Raw genomic sequence first — 18,543 nt, 5'->3', positions numbered from 1 at the left:
GAAATAGACTGGGCGTCAAGGGGCCAACAATGTAGCGGCCTCAAGCGCGTTTCAGATTCGGTGAGGATGATCGTCCTGATGAGCCACAGCCACTCCCTTGGCCGGCCTCTTCGATGTCTGAGGGAAACAGAACATATGCTGCAGATATATGACAGTGCTGAAGCAGGCGTCTGTCGGCTTTGCTGAGTCTCGATGTGACTGAGGGTAAAAGTTGGATGCTGTCTGAAACCGAGGACAATTACCTTTTCAGACAGGATGCTCATCTTACCAATGATCACGTCCTGCTCATGGCATGCCAGATGCCTTTACAACAGCCTCATCCCGCGTCCGCGCGCTTACCACTCTGCGACTCTGACCTCGACCGGGAGCGAGCGTTAGGGTGAAAAAGTCATAGAAGAAGATCCATTCTGCCAGCTCTCGAAGTTGTGGTCTATCTCGGTGTCTTGTGCCTGTTATTCCTTGTGTTCGATTCAATCCTTATTATGCCGCTGCGGCTGCTCAATAGCCTCAACGCCTCTATTGTTCTATTCACCCATTCACATATCACTTAGGCTTGCCAAATTACATACACCCTCCCTCGTCCTTCCTCGACTCTCTCTTGATTATATTTGTCTACAAGACACCCTGCACTTCGATCTAAAAGTTCTCCTATCAAACCTAAAACTAATCCCATATCGACGTCTACAATGTTTCTCTTCGGCAAGTCGCTGGCCGGCGCCGGTTACGTCGTGCTCAACACGATTCGAGTTATGAATATCATCGCCCTCCTCGCTGTTATCGCCGCAAGTTCAGTCATGCTGGTCAAGACTTTTATCGTCTCCAAATTCTTCTTCTTTGACGCCTGTGAGCATGTCATTCGAAGCGTAATCAGTGGTGAGTGAGGTGCGGTGATTACCCTCAAAGATCCACTGCTAAAGCATTGCTAGGATTTCTCATACTCACTGAACTTCCTCTCTTCAAATCCTACATTTCTCGGAACTGGCCGCTCTTCAGTGCTCGATCCAGCTTTGTCATGCTCGGGGTTTCGATGGTCTTTCTCGGAAACGGCATACTGGGAAATCTGAACAAAGAAGCAACAAGTCAGAAGAGTCTGGGTCTACCATTCTGGCGCCTTGTGATTGCTTCGGGGATCATAGTACTTGTGATGGGATCGATCAATGTCCTGGCAGTAAGTACCCTGAGAAGGTTCACCGGAGACGGCTGTTCTAACACGTGTTGCAGAGCTACGTTTTTAGCGACAGCAGAGCGCATCTTACAGCTCGACAAGTCCGATCTCATGGTGCAGTGGCATCTCACAAAGCTGATGTGGAAGCCTCCACGCCCAAACCACCCAGTCGACGCAGTCACTACCGATCCTTCTTCCTCGGCAGCAAACGCGACTCACTTCCTTCTTACTACTCTCGCAAACATACCGAACGCAGCGACATGGCTCAGACACCGAAGATGCACCTTGCTATTTCGAGTCCCTTCACCCCAGGCCAGCCTCTCACCAAGACGGCACAGAGTCCAGGAGCAGCGAGCTCAAAGTACAGCCAGAGTCCGAGCAGTGAGCGACACGTTGCAAGCCCCGAGCTCAACAGACCGGATTTGGCACATCATCCTGCCATCATACACGGACAGGCTCTTTAGGAGAGAGTTGAACCGGACAATCGGGCCATATTAGATGGACTGCGAGGTCACGGCAGTGATGGGCCATTCAAGTACAAATTCCATGACAGCAGAAGCGACCTGCACAGCCCCGGCTTCTCCTATCTGCACAACAGGCGATGATGCACGCGTTGACGACAAAAGAGAAGACGGGGTCGAGAGCAGGAGTCCAGCATTGTGTAAGCGAGCCCAGCCCAGCCCAGCCCAGCTACTTGGCCCAAGGAAAGGACGCAAGGAAGTAATGAAGCAATGAAGCAGTGAAGCAAGCAACGAAGGAACGAAGCGAAAGTTAGGTTAGGTAAATACCTTGGTAGTAGTTATACAACTCCCATTACCTCACCTCAGGTACCTAGGTATGTATGTGCGTAGTACGGGTACCTAATAGTATGTACCGTACTCTATACTCCGTAGATACCTACCTACCTACCTACCTTACTTACCTTACTTACCTCGGGCTGTGTACACTATCACTGTCACTGTCACTGTCACTGCCACTGTCACTCCATGTAAACAATATACCTGACCTGAAGGCTGTAAATAAATATAAGGTGTATATATATATCGGTGAGCACATGCACAAATACAGATACAGATACGGATACGAACACGGACACTCTATACCGGTACCGCTCTATCTTCATCTATACCTACCTACCTGGGTAGGTATATCCAGGATTGGGTGTAAGGTGAGCCTGGGCGAAAGGGAAAAGGGAATAGAAAAAAAGAAAAAGAAAGACCTGTAAGTGATGATTACCTAGGTACCTACATGCAGACATAAATACAATATCTGTAGCGACATAACAATACCTACACAACTCCGACACAAGACAACGACAACGACAACGACAACGACAACGATATCGAAAAATACAAATATTATCCTCAACTTCTGAACAGAGCAGTACTGACCCAAGTATCCGACACTTCAAGGGAAACAACCAGGTTGCAATAGATTCCATCTTCCAACACTCAACTCCGGGTCGACTTGATTCAATCAATCAATCAATCAATCAATCAATCAATCAATCAATCAATCTCCTCAGTGCCCCCACTCTCACAACCACAACAGCAACAGCAACATTCACTCCGATCAATCTTCCCAGATTCCCCACTCACAACAGGAATAGGAATAGAAACGTTCCATCTGTTCCATCTTCTCCATGTTCCAGGAGCTCGTCTTTGCCACAGACTCAATCCAATCAAACTTCCTAATCCCTAATAGGCATGTGCACCATTACCGTTGACCTCGACCTTCTGCTCGGTCAGAGCCCAGGTCTTCAACTGGGTATCCAGGACACCCTCATCACTCGCGGCGCGACCATTTCCGAACTTCTTGAGATCCCATTTCTCCACGCCCTCGATGCCTCGCAGCTCCTCAGGAAAGGTGTGGAAGAGATCAGCATTGAGCTGCTCGTACTCGGCGTAGCCTTTGGGGTAAACCCCGAACCGCTCGAGGGCGAGTTTCAGCAGAATCAGATGTCGGCGTGCATAGACGCCCGGTGAGACGGCGCCGGCATGACCGTCCACGTTCAACCCCAAGGCCGACAGGTCGACCGGTTCCGGATCCGCCGAAAGAACCGTCACGTCGTCGTCCTCATTGAGACCGAGCGGGTCGAGAGTCAGCGACCGGAGCACGTTCTCGTGCACCCCGATGGCACGCTTGTAGTAGCGCCGTGCAATTTCCTCGGCTCCTTTGGTGCTCTGGAGGGCCAGGCCGGTGCTGACGTTCAGCTGGCCGAGGAGGATGTTCATCTCGAGCGTGACCACGTGAGACGAGCCGTAGACGCGCCGAAGGTTGTAGGCAATGTCGGCGGCCAGATGGAGGGCGAGGTCGTATTTCTTCAGGAGAAACCTCGCCAGGACAAGGCGACGGCCGAGCGCGAGGACCAGGGATGGGCCCCAGGCGGCGTGCGTCTCGCGAGTCTCCCAGAGGGTGGTGAGAAGTGCCTGGAGAATCACGATGGTCAGTACGAGTAATAACAAGGAAGAAGATGCAGTGTTGGCTTACCTCCAGTGTAATGTAGTCTTTCTCCTCCCCTAGAATCGAGACGATGATATTGGTCTGCTTCAGAGGAACGGCGGCAAGGTTGAGTTTCAGCTGCTTGGCCGAGTCGAGCATCTGCCGCACAATGCTGCTGGCAATCTGGATCTGAGCCCGACGCGTGGTGCCCCGATGACTGATGTCCGCGATGGCGATGGCCAGGACAAGTCCATCCTTGATCGCAGCTGGGGTGTCGTACCATCCACTGGCATGGGAGTATCTGAAAGCCGTCTGGGCCAGGTCGCAGGCCTGCTTGTGTTGTCCGTGCCGCAGGAGGTGCTTGACATGCTCGATGCTGGCCAGGTTGATCGAGTGGAGGAAATTCTTGACCTGATGGGTTCGAAGGTATGCGAGCATGGTCGTGACCAGCACCTTGACTTGAGCCACGTCGCCGACCTTGGCCTTGTCACCCGACGTCCTCAGGAAGAAGCTGACCAGCTGATCCTCCACGTGAACCAGCAGGACCGACCGCTTCTGGAGGCTCAGGAAGGCGTGAAGCCGTGCCGCGACCGCGAACACCTCTTCCACCGTCAGGTTGCTCCGAATGGACCGCTGGAATTCCTCATAGTAGACAATCTCGGTCAAGATGGACACGTAGATCGAGCTGAACGAGGCCGAGCTGTCTTGTCGCAGGCTGTACTCCAGCTGGGCGATGTAGATGGCGGCCGAGCGGCTGGTCGAGGTGAAGTCCAGATTGTATTTCTTGGAGTTGCTGGCGTCCTTGGTCACCAATTGCCAACGGAGCTCCTCGGCCACTTCCAGCCCGCGATGGGTCTCATTGACCGCGACAAAGGACGAAGCGACCGCAATGGCCCCTCGGATCAACTGGTCGGAGCGCTGTTCGCTGGAGACGATGTGACTCGTGACCGTGATGAGCTCCTGCACCGCCTCTTCCTTCTTGGACCGTTTCGCGTAGAGATAGGTCATCTCCTTCAACTGCTCCAGAGACTCGTCGTGAGTCCAGCCGTACTGGCTTCTGCTCTCGGTCAGGCGTTTCCGCACCACGGTGACGGCTCGCTCGACCTGCTCACTGGAGGCCGAGATGGTGCTGCTGCGGACCGCCTCCAAGGCCTGCTCCTCATAGATGGCGTCGAGAGTGGCTCGGCTCTCTGAATGGTACTCGACCGCCTTGACGTCCTTGAGAATCTGCTCATACAGCGCGACGGCCTCGACCTCGTGACGCTTGGACAGGCGGCACAAGCGCGCGAGGGTCAGCGTGGCCTCTTGGGTGAACTTGTGGTCGGCGCCGAAGACGGTGAGACAGGTCTGCCGGTACGTTTTCGTGATCTCGTACGTGACCGCCGTATCCGAGCTGGATACTTTCAGGCTGTCCACATATCTGCTGTAGACGGTCGAGACAAACGAGGTGACCTGGAACTGCTTGGATTCCTTGCCCTTCTTCACGAAGGTGCGGAAGAGAAGGGCGTACGCCCAGGTGGCGTCGCTGTAACGTCGTTCGATCCAGTAGTGGTCAGCAACCGTGCTCAAGGCGTCAATGGCGTCAGGGTGGCAGACATCTGACCCCTGGCTCAGCAGATCTACGATCTGTCGGTAGTACTCGATGGAGATGGGCTCCGGGCTGGTTAGACGTGCCAGCGTCCACAGGGTCTGGATGGTCTGCCGATGAGTAGGCCCGTATGCCTTCCGGTAGTCTTCCAGCAGTTCGCGGTGCAGTTGAATGATCTTCTCGCGCGCTCGGTTCTGCTCGAAAAGCCTCAAGAGCTGGGTCAAGTTGTGCTGCACCACGCCGTCGTCAATCTTTCGCGTGGCTTTGACCGCCCGAAACAGTCGCTCTCGGAGATCTTGCGCTTTGAGGGTCCGAAGGCGTGATTCGTAGCAGACAATGAGCTGGTCGGCGAGCTCCAGGGCAAAGTCTGGACTGCGGACGGGCTGGCCAACGTCCTCGATGGAACTGGAGAAGAAGCCAGCCCATACAATGTGGAGCAATCGTTTGATGGTGACGGTGGCCTCCTTCCAGCGCTTCTGTGCGATGTAGGCAACCACGACCTGCTTGGCCGCCGAGGTGGAGGTGATGTCGATCTGCGTGGACTTGGAGGACTCGATACTGGTAATGATCTCCGTCATGGCAGATTGGGAAACATGGGTGACCGAGGATGATGAGGAGGCCGTCTGCTTGAGAATCTCCTTCTGGGTGGACTGGATCTGCTCTTCGACTTCTTTGTACGAAGAGCTCTCGATCTTACTCACGCTTTTGGTGACAGACGAGTACTGGCGGAAGATGTCGAGAGCAACGGTAACGATTCCCAGAGTCTTCAGGACCTTCCCAGCTTGGAAGAGACGCGAGCTGATTTCTTCCGACTGCGCGATCGACAACGATCGATACTCCTCCCACACCCCAGTCAGCAGTGCCGATGCCTCGCTTTCTCGCTTGGTGGACTGCAGAAATTGGGCATAGGTTGTAGCCAGCTCGATCTTCCGACGATCAACCTCCAACGAGTGGCTCGTTTGGCTTTGCAGAGATATCAGATGCCAGGCTTCGACATAGGCCTGCTCAGCTTCGGCCGTGAGTCCTTTGGCCGTGTATGACTTGGCCAACTCCAGGAGCTCGTCGATATGTTTGCTATTCTCGGTGCGGATGATGATGTCGTGATCATGTTCCTCGCTCCAGTCCCAGGTCTCGTAGCCAAAGTCTCGGTCGCGGCGAGACACGACACGCACGCCAAGGGACCCAGTGCGTTTGATGGAGGGTTGGTCTTTGGAGGTCTGAGTGTCACGCCCGTGTATAGAAGTCTCCACCTCCACTGCCTTGGATTCCTCCTTGAGCGTGCGATAAAGCTCGATCAGTTGGGATTTGTAGGTAAGCACCACTTCCGAGGTGGCCCCATACTGCGTGGTGCTGCTCTTGATGAGAAGGGTCAAAATCTCCTCGCGACGAGTCATAATGTCAGTTCTCGTGGTAGTGGTGAGAGTGCTGGTGACATTGAGGAAATAAGTGGCACATTGACTGGCCAACGGATGGGTGGTGGAAAAGAGGCTGGCAGAGAGTTGGCTCGCCGAGTAGAACAGGTCGGCGGCGGACTGCAGGTCCCCTTGCTTGTGGAGGATCGAGCCCAGAATGATGACCGACTGCAGAACGACGGCGTGGTTCCCTTCGGTCACCTTCTGTCGGACATCGAGAGCGGTTGAGTGCCACAAGACCTGGATCGACGCTGGGAGCCAGGTCCAAGCCGACCTTTCAAGAAGGGGGACGGTGGACGAAGTTGGAAGGTTGGCGATGAAGGCCTTCTTCAATTCCACCGAGATCTCCCTGGAGCTGGATTCAACCTCAAGATAGTGGCTGGGCCAGTACCTGATCGCATACTCCGCCAGCGGATATTGAGTCAGGATATGGTCCACCTGAGCCGGGGTCAGAGCGGAGAAAGAGGGCTCCTTGTGGTCTTTGACGCTGACTCTCAGGTACGTCCACAGACGTTGCACCAGGTCCAAGGAGGGCTCCTTCACCGGCAGATTCGGCTTGTGTTGGGTCAAGTGAGACGCCAGAACCTGCCTGATGGTGGCGTGGCGCAAGTACACCAGGCCGTCTTGGAGGAAGACCAAGGATGCGACCGGCTTCAAAGCATGCAGCGGCTCAATGTACTTGTCACTGATCGTCCCCGTTTTCGGGTCAATGGCATAGAGCAGTGACAGTTCCTCGACAGTCAGAGGGCGCTCAGAGATGGAGAGCCAGGTCAAGAGCTGTCGGCCCACGTCGGACAGATTGGCGGCGACGAGATGATCACGAATGATTTCCTCGAGAGGCTTGGGGCTCTTCTTGATGGCGGCCGTGGCTTTGGTGAACTTCTCCTGTGACGTCTCTCCGAGCAAGCCCTTGGCCGCCAATTTGGCCCAAAGGAAGTTGCTCTTGGAGGCGTCCACGATTTGATGGACAACCACATCTTGTTCAATGCTGGACAACTGGCGCAGATAGGGGTGGTTTCGAAGGAGGTTCGACACCACTGCGAAGACGTCGTCGTAGATGAGGTCCTCGGTGATCTCTACCACCGTGCCGGTCTTGGAAACGAGCGAACTTGGCTGCGAAAGAGTGATGAGTTTCACCTTTTCATGCTTGGACGAGGCATTGGCAAGGTGCTGGTGCAGCTTCTGGGCCTCTTTGGGGGTTTGGGCCACTTCGTCCAGGCCATCCACAATGATGAGGGTGTCTTTGGCTTGGGAATGTGTCAGCGCGATCAGCCTCTCGAACGCATTCCACAGGAGAGATTCGTAGGCGGCGACGTCGATCGACTTTTGCGACGCCTCGTAGGTTTCGCTCAGCACCTTGTAGATTTCCACGTTGCCGACCCGGCTTTCCAACAGTTGCGCCAACAGGTTCCGGATGACGTGCAAGCTGGCGGCCTGTGACTTGGCTCGAGCGTTGATGGGCACGAACAGGACCGTATACGACTTTCGGGAGCTGGAGCGTTGCACAGCGTCGACGATGGTGCCCGCGAGAACGGTCTTGCCCGAGCCTGGAGGCCCGACAATGGCCAGAGAGTTTTGACCACCATTCAGAAAGCGGGTCAGGTACGGTTGCACCCACAAGCACGTCAATTGCTGACGGTCATTGACCAGAGCGGTGTGATCCCCCGACTTGTACTTCAGGATGTTGTCCTGGATGGCCAACCAGGCGCGAAGGGTCTTGATGTCGACCAGGCTGTCGACGTCCACGTTCTCCTCGGCCAGCTGATACTTCCACATCGACTCGACGATCTTGTCCCGGCGGGTCTGGAAGCTCTCGATGGTCCCGGCGAAGGCGGTGTAGATGTCGATGGAGACGCCCGAGTCGCTCGAATGTCTGATGGCTTGGTAAAAGCGCAGAGCCACGTCCGAGACCAGCGTGACCAAGTCGGCGTATGCCAGCACCAACTGCTCGTTGATGTCGAAGGAGGCATTGAACAGCTCGACCCGATCCAAGAGCGCAATCAGGTCTCGGGAGCATTTGAAGAAGAATCCAAACGAGGTCTGGAGGGCGGCTGCGTTGTCGTCGCCGAGTTCCAACAGCAAGATGCAGTACCCAAAGGCGATTTCGGCGCCGTCATAGTTGCCGCCCGTGAACTGCTCGATGGCTAGGTCAAACTCGTTGAACTTCTCCGCGAACGACTGCGCCCAGGCGAGCACCTTGTCCCAGGCACTGCCCTCGGTGGGCAGTCGGCGTAGACGCTCATTGCTGATCTTCTCTATGAGGGTTTGGTAGGAGCTAATGATGTTGTTTGAGATGGCTGATCCCAGTTCTTCGGCGCATCGACGCTTCAAGATGTGCACGATCTCGGCCATTTTGGCGGAGCCAGTTGCGCCCGACGCAGTGGTCTTGGTGCGGCTGGTCGACAACCTATACGAGGCATGTCGTGAGGTCTGGGTGCCATTGCCATTGGCCAGATAGCTGGATACTTTGGTCGCCATTGCGAACCGTCGGCTGCTCTCGTATACAGACCCAGAGCCAGAGGACGGTAGGTCCGCTGGGTATTTGGGAGAGATGGACGGTGGGAGAGCTCCTCTGTCTCTGTCAGGATCGGTCGAAAAAGCGTTTGGATCTGGTTGGGTCGGAGGTTGACCCTGAGATGAGATCTGGTGTCCGCCAACGTTCCTTTCAGAATGGCCGAGGGTGGGGTGATCTGGCACAGCTTCTGCAGCTGTGCGAGCAAGATCCACTCGTTTGTGGACGCGGGAGTCTGAGGACTGAGTTAGTTTTTGATTAGTACGTACAGGCGCAGGTGGTCCATCACTGACCTCTTGCCTCGGTGGAAGGCTGGGTAGAGAGGGCGTCTGAAGAAGTCTTTGCTTTTCTGCCGAGACGGTTGCAACAGCAGAGGACGGATAGTCAATCAAGTTGCATTCTTGCCTGTCCGCCGTGAGAGACTGTCCATGTCCACCAGGTCCGGTCGGACGAGTCTTTTAATGGGAAATGCTTCATGCCGACTCCCTACTCCTCCGTCCACGAGGGGAGGAGGCGAGGCGACCGATGCTTCAAGGATCAAAGGCTGGTGGTTGAGCTGAAGCCAGGATCGTCGTCGCTAGTCTCTGGACGCCAGCACCAAGACGAATAGATCGCAGGCATAGTGTCGTTGATAGTTCTCCACGGGACACGGAAGGCGCGAGGTGGCTGAGGTCTGAACAGGGTCTGTCTCCTTTTTTTCCGTTGATCATTGGGTGATATCAAAGGAATGGCCGACGTCGGCCGGGGCGGGAAGGGGAGTCGGGACGCTTGTCGCCTCGCCCACTTTCCGTAGAGGGACGGGAGGAAGGAAACGGGACAGCTGTGTCTTGCGTCAGCCACCAGAAGCCACGGGGATTGGTGCGAGACGGTCGATTGGCAGGTCTGGAAAGAGACTGGCATACCTCGTTCGGGAGAGGATTGTCTCACACCATCTGAAAGCGATCTGAGCCCGGGGGTAGCGAGGGTCTCGGTCAGTCCAATGGCGGCGTCAACGCTGTCGCGAGAGGATCGGTTGATGCACGCCTTTAGTCAAACGTGGAGGTCGGCTCCAGCATTTGCTAGTGTGCATTGGTGCAGACTACAGAGTAGTCAGTATGTACGTGGTCAGTGTAGTGTTCGGATACACATACGGAGTAATAGGTAATTAGTAGTGGGGTGGGCGTTCGTTTTTTTTGACAACACTCCCTGCGCCTGCGCCTGCGCACGGGAGAAGCAGAGTGCCAGACTCGCCAGTCTCCTGAACCACCATCACCATCACCATCACCTTCGCTTGTACCCTGGTACCCGGGCACCCTGGATAGGGGAGGGTAGGGATAAGGCTGGCGTACGGTGAGGCTGATGCCTGGCTGACACCTGCCAGTCCTTAGTTCTTTTGTGCCGTGTCAAACTCGACCATAACCTCCACCCTCCGGCCGCTAATTCATCAGCTTGCGTCCAACCTCTCCCTCTCCCTCTCCCCCTCTCCTGCAGGGTGTAAAACGGAAATGGAAATGCACTTGGGATGCAGCTGCCGGCTAGCCCAGATAGGGGAAGGGGGAGGAATCGTCAATCGAGCCTTATACTGATCGAGAGCTGTGGAGCTGTGTTTGACGTACAACTTCTGGTACGTGTCCAGACCAGATCAGTCGCGCGGTCTCTCTCGGGCGAATCACGGCTTAGGGGCTGCGAGAAGGTGCTTGCGCCATGGCCGCCATCCAATATCAATGCACAGCTGCGAGGGCTGAGGACATCTACACAGCACAGAGTAACTAAAGGCGGTCTACGGTTCAGTGTATACGGAGCATCCGTATTCTGTATGCTGTATGTATCCGTACAGAGAGTACGGATACGCTGGAGTCTGCACTCCTCAGCACCGACTTCTCCATCCACCCATCGCGCTCCCCTACGCAGTCTCCTCTGTGACACATATGGGCCGATTGGCGTAGAGTCGTGCGTTAGGCCAAAAGCCCAACGATTCCATATGTACGTACTTCGAACGCCTGGCGTCATGACCCATTTCTTTGCGGACATTACATCAAGAGGGCTTTCTTCTGTCCAGCCAGCCAGCCAGCCAGCCACCTCTGTTCGTCCGCCTTCTTTGTCTCTCCGACTGAGACAGTGCAGGCATCCCGTGCGATAGACTTCCGACCTCATCTCTGAAGGTTGGACAGGTGAAAGTCTAAAGGGGTCCAAAAGCCAAATAGACCATCTCGATGCACCGCCGGGCTACTTTTCTGATTGAGCAACGTCCCGTGGGTCATCCTGCATTTCCCAAGCACCAGCACCGCAAGATGTTCGCTCCAAACGAAATATGCAACAAAGAGGTTGGTTCCCCACCCTCCTCACCAGTCGCCAGAGCTCTCGTGGGCCGTCCAAAAGCAGACTACTGATCTGCTACTGCACGAAGCAGCGGTGGAACCGTCCTCCTTGGGAGATGCTTCAGTCTCGAAGAGGTAAAGCAGGACAAGCTATCAGATGTCGCTGTGCACATCCGGCAGGGATGCTCCTCAGCTTCACCGCTTCCGCATCATAGCATCAAGTGAGGGGCTTGTGTCGTCGTGCATCCGTTCAACAATAATGGTGCCATCGGCCCGGCCGAAGGGAGGCGCTCACCCAGCCACCCGGGGAACCCGCGACGAAGACGAGGCGCCGGAGTGGAAGGGAGATTCTTAAGCAGATGGTCAGGTCGGTCCAGTGCTCGAGAACCCAGAAAACTTCTCTTCAGGCCTGTCCATCCACCACTTTTCAAACCTTCAGAGCCACCTAAGAGCGATCCTGACATAGCGATCTGCCTGGCAACCGCCATTCACGAATGGAGGCATTCAATCAATTTGATCACCAATTTGATCACCACCACCACAATCACAGCCAGCTCACAGCCGACAAGCTGGCGCTCATCAAGCTGTCCACCACCGAGCTTGACGGGGATGCGCTCTCCGATGCTGGTACCGTGAACGTCTACCGCAATGGGGGCTTTTCTCGGTCGGGCACGCTCCGCTCTTCCAGGCGGCAGAGTTCGCTGTTGCGCTCATCGCGCACAGAGTCGTCCTCATATGCCAAGTTCTCCTCCGAGACCACCGCCCAGGTTGAGACCAAGTTCACAGCGCTGATGGACATCATATCCAATGCATCCAGGGAGGCATCTTCCCTCCAGAGTATTTGGGAGAGGCTGAAGCACGAGCGTGAGGTGTATCTGGAGGAGCGTGAATCTTTGATTGCGCAAGCCACCGAGCTCACTGCCGAGCTGACATCGCGCGAGGAGGAAAGGACTCGCCACAGCACCGAGGTCATCGACCGGAAGAAGCAGGTCGAGAAGCTTCTGGCCGAACTGACCACAGCCTTGGCCACTATCACGGCGGAGAAAGAGCTCGTTGCAGAGCGCGACGCCGAACTGAAAAGGGTGCATGCTGAGCTTCGCGAAACCCGGGACTCTGTGTCCCACCACACTTCCCAGTACAGTCGCACTCGCCAAGAGCTTGATGTTCTTAGCGCCAGACTCAAGCAGACGGAGCTTGAGCGCGACGCTGCCAACGAGGCGTCTGAGAAGTATCAACGCGAGCTCAGCCGAGCGACCCGTGAGCGGGGAGAGCTATCCACTCAGCTCACCGAGGTGACATCTCGGTTTGAAATCGCCCAGAAAGACGTACATTCTCTCACCGCCCGTGTCAAGCTGATCGAGACGGAGCGCGACGAAGGTCTGCTGATCGTCGACCGCCTGAAAGGCGAGCTACAGCGCACGAAGCAGAAGAGCGCCGAAGATGCGAAGGAGGCAATAGAAGCCACGGAGAAGTATGAGAAGGCGGCCCGTGAGATTACCAGGATCAAGGAGACAGTCACTCTTGTCGAGGCTGAGCGTGACGATCATGTGCAGACCAGCGAAAGTCTTCGTCGCCAAATCAAGACACACCTGCTTGAGCACGACAAACTGGCTGGCCAACTCGGCGACGTGACTCAGAAGTACGAGGCAGTCCGACGCGAACTTATCGCCACCCAGGAGAGCTTGCGTTCCCTGGAGCTTCGAAGCAGCAAAGACGTGGAGACCATCGAACGCACCCGTGAATCTTTGCGTGGCGTGACCCGCGAGCGGGATGAGCTTGGCGACGAGCTGAACGCTGTCAAGAGACGCCTCGAGGAACACCGACAACAGGTCATCCTTGCCCAGGACAACCTACGCAAGGGCGAGGACAGGATCTCGGAGTTGCAGATCGAGGTCACGGCCCTGAACGAAAAGATTCGGCTGGCATATCGAGAACGGGACGAGGCACACGACAAGTCTGGCCACAGCTTGACCGAGATCAACCAGCTCCGGGAGCGCATCGCCGCTCTGGAGAAGGAGAAGCGTGGCATTATTGAGTCGCGCAGCAGCCTTGCGGCCGAGCTGGAGCTCTTGCGCAGCAAATACAGCGAGGTGACAGAAACGGTCACCTCGTTCCGCGACGATGCCGACGACCTGGAGCAAGAGATTGACAGTTTGAGAGCTCTCCTGCGTGAGTCCCGTGAACAGCGGGAGCGTGCTGTCAACGCCCGTGAGTCGGCCGACAAGGAGCGTGACGAGTACATCCTCCGTTATGAGGAGAAATGTCGCGAGCTTGAACGACTGAAGGAGAGCAGCTACAGTCGAAGTGCCAGCTACTCGCAGTCACATCAACGTGGCTCCCGATTGTCGCGGACCGTTACCACCAGATCAGTCTCGCAGTCACACCTGAACCAGGAATCTGGCCATGAAAGCCATCACGCGAGCTCAGCTGCGGCTGAGGGTACGCTCCTCAACGAAACACCGGAGGAAACACATGCTGAAACCTGAATTTGAATCTGAAACTTGTACGCGCCTTCGGAGGGTTGGGCTCGGTGTCTGGCAACCCTACGCACAGATTCTCTGCGAGGCTGTCGTTCGGCTACCTGCCACAGGACTGACCATGTCTGTCATTACCGGAGAGGATTTTCCTAGGAGTTCGATCATATCTTAGTCGTCATGTCTCTCTATAGCGGTAATTCCAATACATACTCTTGGCAGCTGAAGTTGAACATCCCAACTCTCCCAGTCGTGAGAGCCTGCATTCACTTCCCGCTATATGTCTAGGTCTGGGGCTTCGAGGGATTCAGCTTCGACAATAGAGGGACAAGGTAGCGGGGTTCGACGGATAGGCGTATTCCCAAGGGCTGGGGAGTAGACGGGTTTTATCAGTTCATGCCGATCGAGATCCTACCGCGTATCTAGTAAGATGAGGGAGATGGTGAGTGGTGAGCGGTGAGCGGTGAGCACAGTGAGCGCAGCTGGAGAGCAGTGCCACTGTTCAAAAGCGGCGGCGGCTGCCTGCGGGCGAGCTCCCACGTGACCTCGCGTCACTTTCCCTCCTCTCGGCTAAGATTGTTTAGGTAGATAGGCCGTAGCCCGCGTCCCCCCTGCCACCGCCGTCGTTGTCTACCGTGCAGTGCTGCAAAGTCCCAGGTGGCATAGTGCTGTCTTGCTCGAGCTGCGTGGCGCTAGCTTTTGCTGCTGTCTTGGAGACTTCATCTGACAGTTCCCCATTCGAAAGATGCCAGAAGTCATTGAGCTGTTGTCGTCGAGTTCGCCACTTAGGACACCTCCCATACTGAGACAGGCCACTAAATTGCCCGCCTCAATATCAGCATTGCCTGAGACGTTCGGCTTCCTGTCTGATGACTTCGACGAGACTGTCTCGATCGATCTCCGCGTCGACCGGCCCTCCAAACGTCAACGATTAAGTCCAGAGCCCAGTTCACACGTGCCGGGCAAAGACTCTTGCCGGGTGCTGACACTAGACATCTCATCGGATGATAATTCATGGCTAGATCCTGAGGTCGATGACGCTGATCAGGTGTCGAAAGGTTCCGAGGCACCAAAGACGAAGAGCAATGTTTACGATGAAATAACCTTTTCGTCCTCAGCTCCAGAGCTGCGCCACACAGAAAGCTGGAAGTCAGCAACCTCCCTGAGACTTCCACTCGATGACTCCGACGAAGATCTATTGGAGGACGTTCTGTTGAGTCTTTCCCAGCCGGCCAACAAGGCGCTGGACGCCGATGATCATGGTGATTTGTATTCACACCGAACCGCCAACCTTTTGGCGAATCTCACCCAGGGATCGGCCACAGAGAAGAAGGCCAGGTCACGGCCGCCTAAACCCAAGGTACTGGAGCATGCATCGAAACGACCTTCCGTATCCAATATCCCTGATCAGATTGAATTCTCCTCAAGCCCAGTAAATGTTCGATCCTCTAGGTCTTCCAAATTATCTGATGATCAGAAGGCGTCTAAGGCTGCCGAAAGAGCGGCAGCAAGAGCCGACAAAGAGGCTGCAAAGCAAGCGGAAAAGGACCGAAAGCGACTGGATCGCGAAAGAAGGGCCCAGGAAAAGCAGAGGGCTGCCGATCTCGCAGAGGCCAACAAATCAAAGACAAGCAAAAAGGACGCAACTCCCGAAATGATCCTGGACATGTCAAGCTTTCTCAAGGGAACCAGTGTTGGGACTCAGGTTGAGACGTACATGGAGAATGTTCGTGTTGAGGTGAACTACATTGATGAGGAGGTCAATTTGACCGACACTGCTGCGGATCAGGATTTCTATGGAAATGTCATAACGTGGCGTCGCAAAGTCACATCCAGCTACAACAACGAAGAAGGTCAGTGGGAGCCAGCATCGCAGAGTCGGGTAGTCAAGGAGAAGCACGTTTTGATCTACCTTCCTGCCGTCGAATTTGCTGCGATAATCGGTGGACCAACGCCAACAACTCCTGCTGCACGTCCACCAACAGAAACAGAAATGAAAAGCCAGTTGGACGCTCATGTGGCCTCAATACGTCACCGATTTCAAGACTCCATTCCAATCTACCTCATTGAGGGACTGTATGGATGGATCAAGAAGAACGCGAATGCGAAGAATCGAACATACACGGCTGCTGTACGAGCACAATTGGTGGATAGTGATACAGGAAGCTCCTCCGGCGTACAAGCCAGCAGTGCTCAGCCAAAGTCCCGCAAGAGGAAGAAGCCATCCACAGACAGGCTAGACCTTTCTTTCATCACTTCTGACGTGGCCGAAGACCTGCTCTTGTATCTTCAGCTAGCGCACCAGCCAATCTTGATACATCATACCGTGTCTCCAGGAACAACGGCGTCTCAAATTTCGGCCTTGACCCAACACCTCTCGACGCGGCCTTATCGTCTGGCCCAACTCGACTATAACCTCAAGTCAGCCTCGTTCTGCATGGACACTGGTCAGGTCCGGACCGGAGATGACGCCAAAGATACGTTTGTCAAAATGCTCCAGGAGGTTCAACGCGTGACACCCAGCATGGCTTATGGGATTCTGGACCAGTGGCCGAGCGTCAGGAAACTGGTCAAAGGTTTCGAACGACATGGCAACCTGATGCTCGAGGATGTTCGAAAGAGTGTCAACAAAGACGGCGCGTGGAGCGATCGGAAACTCGGCCCTATGATCAGTCGGAGGCTGTTCAAGGTATTCATGGGCCGAGACCCTTCGGCGACAGACGGCATGTCATGATGGCTTATGATGCATGGTGTAGGGAGTAAGGGGTAAGGAGTGAGGAGCACTGTGTCGACTGCATGGACGTGAATGTGCTCGAAACGTTGGAGTATTGGGTCAATAGAATAGCGGATCACTACCGAATACTCCTGGATACTAGTATTAGGACAAATGACGATATGACGATAGACTGCCTAGTAGTAGGTATTCTCCCTGGCTCCGAGTAGGTTGACCTCTCCTGTCGACCGGAAGGCTCTCACATTTTGCTGCTTTCGTGTCCTTTTCCAACTCAGCCCTGCTCCGCTCTTTTGACCATTGGCAATGTATGGGTTGTATATACTGTATATACATGTTCATTGCCGGCAGTGTGCACGTTCGCCCAAAGATGCATGTCGTAACAATGTTCCTTGTTGCGTGCCCAGGCCATTCATTGACCTACCTAGTAACCAATTCGCATGATACATGGTATACCGGGTGCAAAGCGCCCAGGTGGAATCCCAATATGATAAGTTAGGGATGATCGGATCGGGATTGGGGACTGGGGATTGGGGATGAAAGCGATCAAATCAAAAAAAGGGTCGCTTGCACTTCCATATGACGCTCCAGCCGCCAAAGACCGAGGTCAAACCGGTGAAGATGATCAAGGGCCCGTATTCGGTGGCGTAGCCGGACTTCCCTGGGCCGTGCAGCGAGCCGGTCTTCAGCAGCTGGACGCCCGCGAGACCGCCGCTGACGTAGCCCAAGCCGCGGGCGCCGTTCAACAAGCCGTAGACGACGCCGATGTCGATGGCCTCGTTCCGGGCGGCGGACTCGTGCTCCAGCTGTTTGATGACGCCGCCCCAGGTGGAACTGTAGCCGCTGGCGAAGAAGCCATAGATGATGGAGAACAGGCTGAGGGTGGCCATGCTGGAGCGCGGGGCCAGGCCCCAGAGCAGGAAGACCGACAGGGCCGAGCAGATGCTGGACGTCCAGGTCATGGTGGTGGCGGAGAGCGGATACCGCTTGTTGTCGCTCAGGTAGCCGAAGAACGAGCAGGACAGGATGCCGGGGATGTTGAACAGCGTGAGAAGCAGGGTCGCCGACGCCTGCGACAGGGACCCGACATCCTTCGCGTACGAGTTGAGGTATGTCTGCGGAAGGCCGTAGCCGGAGCTCTGCATGATGGTGGCAATGCCGTAGATGTAGAAGGTCTGGTGCTTGAGGAAATGCCAGGGAGTGTGACGCGAGCGCGTGCATGTGTGGTGGCCGGCCGCGGGGATGAGGAAGATGGCGCCCAAACTGCTCCCGGTGATGACGGCGGTCCAGATCCTCATGGTGGTGCGGAATCCGTAGCGGTCCAGGAGGAAGCGCAGCAGGAACGGACACGCCGAGCCGACAATGTTCTTGCACGAGAAGACGACGCCGTACGCCACCGCACGATTGCTGGTGGTGAAGCTTTCGCCCAGCGAGAGCGTCGTCGGGCTGTAGATCAACGCACTGCCCAGCGGCGCGAGCACGCCCTGGGTTGCCACCACGTGCCACACGTCGGTGCTGAACGACGACAGCAGGAAGCTGATGAACGCCAGCCCCACCCCGCAGAGCGCAACGGCGTGTCGGTAGCGCGCGTATCGTTGGCTGAACGCGGCAAAGAGAAACGGCATCGACAGGTACAGCACGCCGTTGGACGTCGTGCCGATCACTCCGGTGGCCGAGAGAGAGCCCTTCAGGAAGCGTGTTTCCGAGTAGTATTCCTGGAACACGCCGTAGCACATGGCAAAGCCTGTGGAGAATGATCAGTACACGCCTGGACTCAAGAGGACGGATAGGGGATCCTCCTATAAGTAGAAGGAAACCCTTTTAAAGCACCGAGGCCAAAAACGGCGACATGTCGGTGTCGGAGGGAACAGAGAGTTCGAGTCAACTCAGTTCGATTCCACTCAATTCAACCCACTTGAACT

At 55.5% G+C, this 18,543-nt stretch overlaps 5 protein-coding genes across 5 annotated transcripts; 3 read left to right on the top strand and 2 right to left on the bottom strand.

Annotated features, from left to right (window-relative positions):
• Positions 1 to 686: 686 nt before the first annotated feature.
• On the top strand, positions 687 to 1,629 carry A1O3_05546 (uncharacterized protein; the record flags this gene model as incomplete). The annotated part of the gene is made up of 3 exons (XM_007735666.1): positions 687 to 873; positions 927 to 1,168; positions 1,222 to 1,629. 3 exons carry the CDS (start codon positions 687 to 689, stop codon positions 1,627 to 1,629), a joined length of 837 nt encoding a protein of 278 aa, XP_007733856.1.
• Positions 1,630 to 2,862: 1,233 nt separating this feature from the next.
• On the bottom strand, positions 2,863 to 9,085 carry A1O3_05545 (uncharacterized protein; the record flags this gene model as incomplete). Its single annotated transcript, XM_007735665.1, has 2 exons — positions 2,863 to 3,594; positions 3,656 to 9,085. 2 exons carry the CDS (start codon positions 9,083 to 9,085, stop codon positions 2,863 to 2,865), a joined length of 6,162 nt encoding a protein of 2,053 aa, XP_007733855.1.
• Positions 9,086 to 11,910: 2,825 nt separating this feature from the next.
• Positions 11,911 to 13,902, top strand: A1O3_05544 (uncharacterized protein; the record flags this gene model as incomplete). Its single annotated transcript, XM_007735664.1, has 1 exon — positions 11,911 to 13,902. The coding sequence occupies one exon, from the start codon at positions 11,911 to 11,913 to the stop codon at positions 13,900 to 13,902; it is 1,992 nt and encodes a 663-aa protein (XP_007733854.1).
• Positions 13,903 to 14,635: 733 nt separating this feature from the next.
• A1O3_05543 (uncharacterized protein) lies at positions 14,636 to 16,624 on the top strand (the record flags this gene model as incomplete). Its single annotated transcript, XM_007735663.1, has 1 exon — positions 14,636 to 16,624. One exon carries the CDS (start codon positions 14,636 to 14,638, stop codon positions 16,622 to 16,624), a length of 1,989 nt encoding a protein of 662 aa, XP_007733853.1.
• A 548-nt stretch (positions 16,625 to 17,172) lies between these two features.
• On the bottom strand, positions 17,173 to 18,357 carry A1O3_05542 (uncharacterized protein; the record flags this gene model as incomplete). Its single annotated transcript, XM_007735662.1, has 1 exon — positions 17,173 to 18,357. The coding sequence occupies one exon, from the start codon at positions 18,355 to 18,357 to the stop codon at positions 17,173 to 17,175; it is 1,185 nt and encodes a 394-aa protein (XP_007733852.1).
• Positions 18,358 to 18,543: the final 186 nt, after the last annotated feature.

Source organism: Capronia epimyces (genome assembly GCF_000585565.1).
Source record: "Capronia epimyces CBS 606.96 chromosome Unknown aczIQ-supercont1.4, whole genome shotgun sequence".
In the NCBI taxonomy this organism is placed as follows: domain Eukaryota; kingdom Fungi; phylum Ascomycota; class Eurotiomycetes; order Chaetothyriales; family Herpotrichiellaceae; genus Capronia; species Capronia epimyces.
This window is presented reverse-complemented; position numbering and strand designations above follow the sequence as displayed.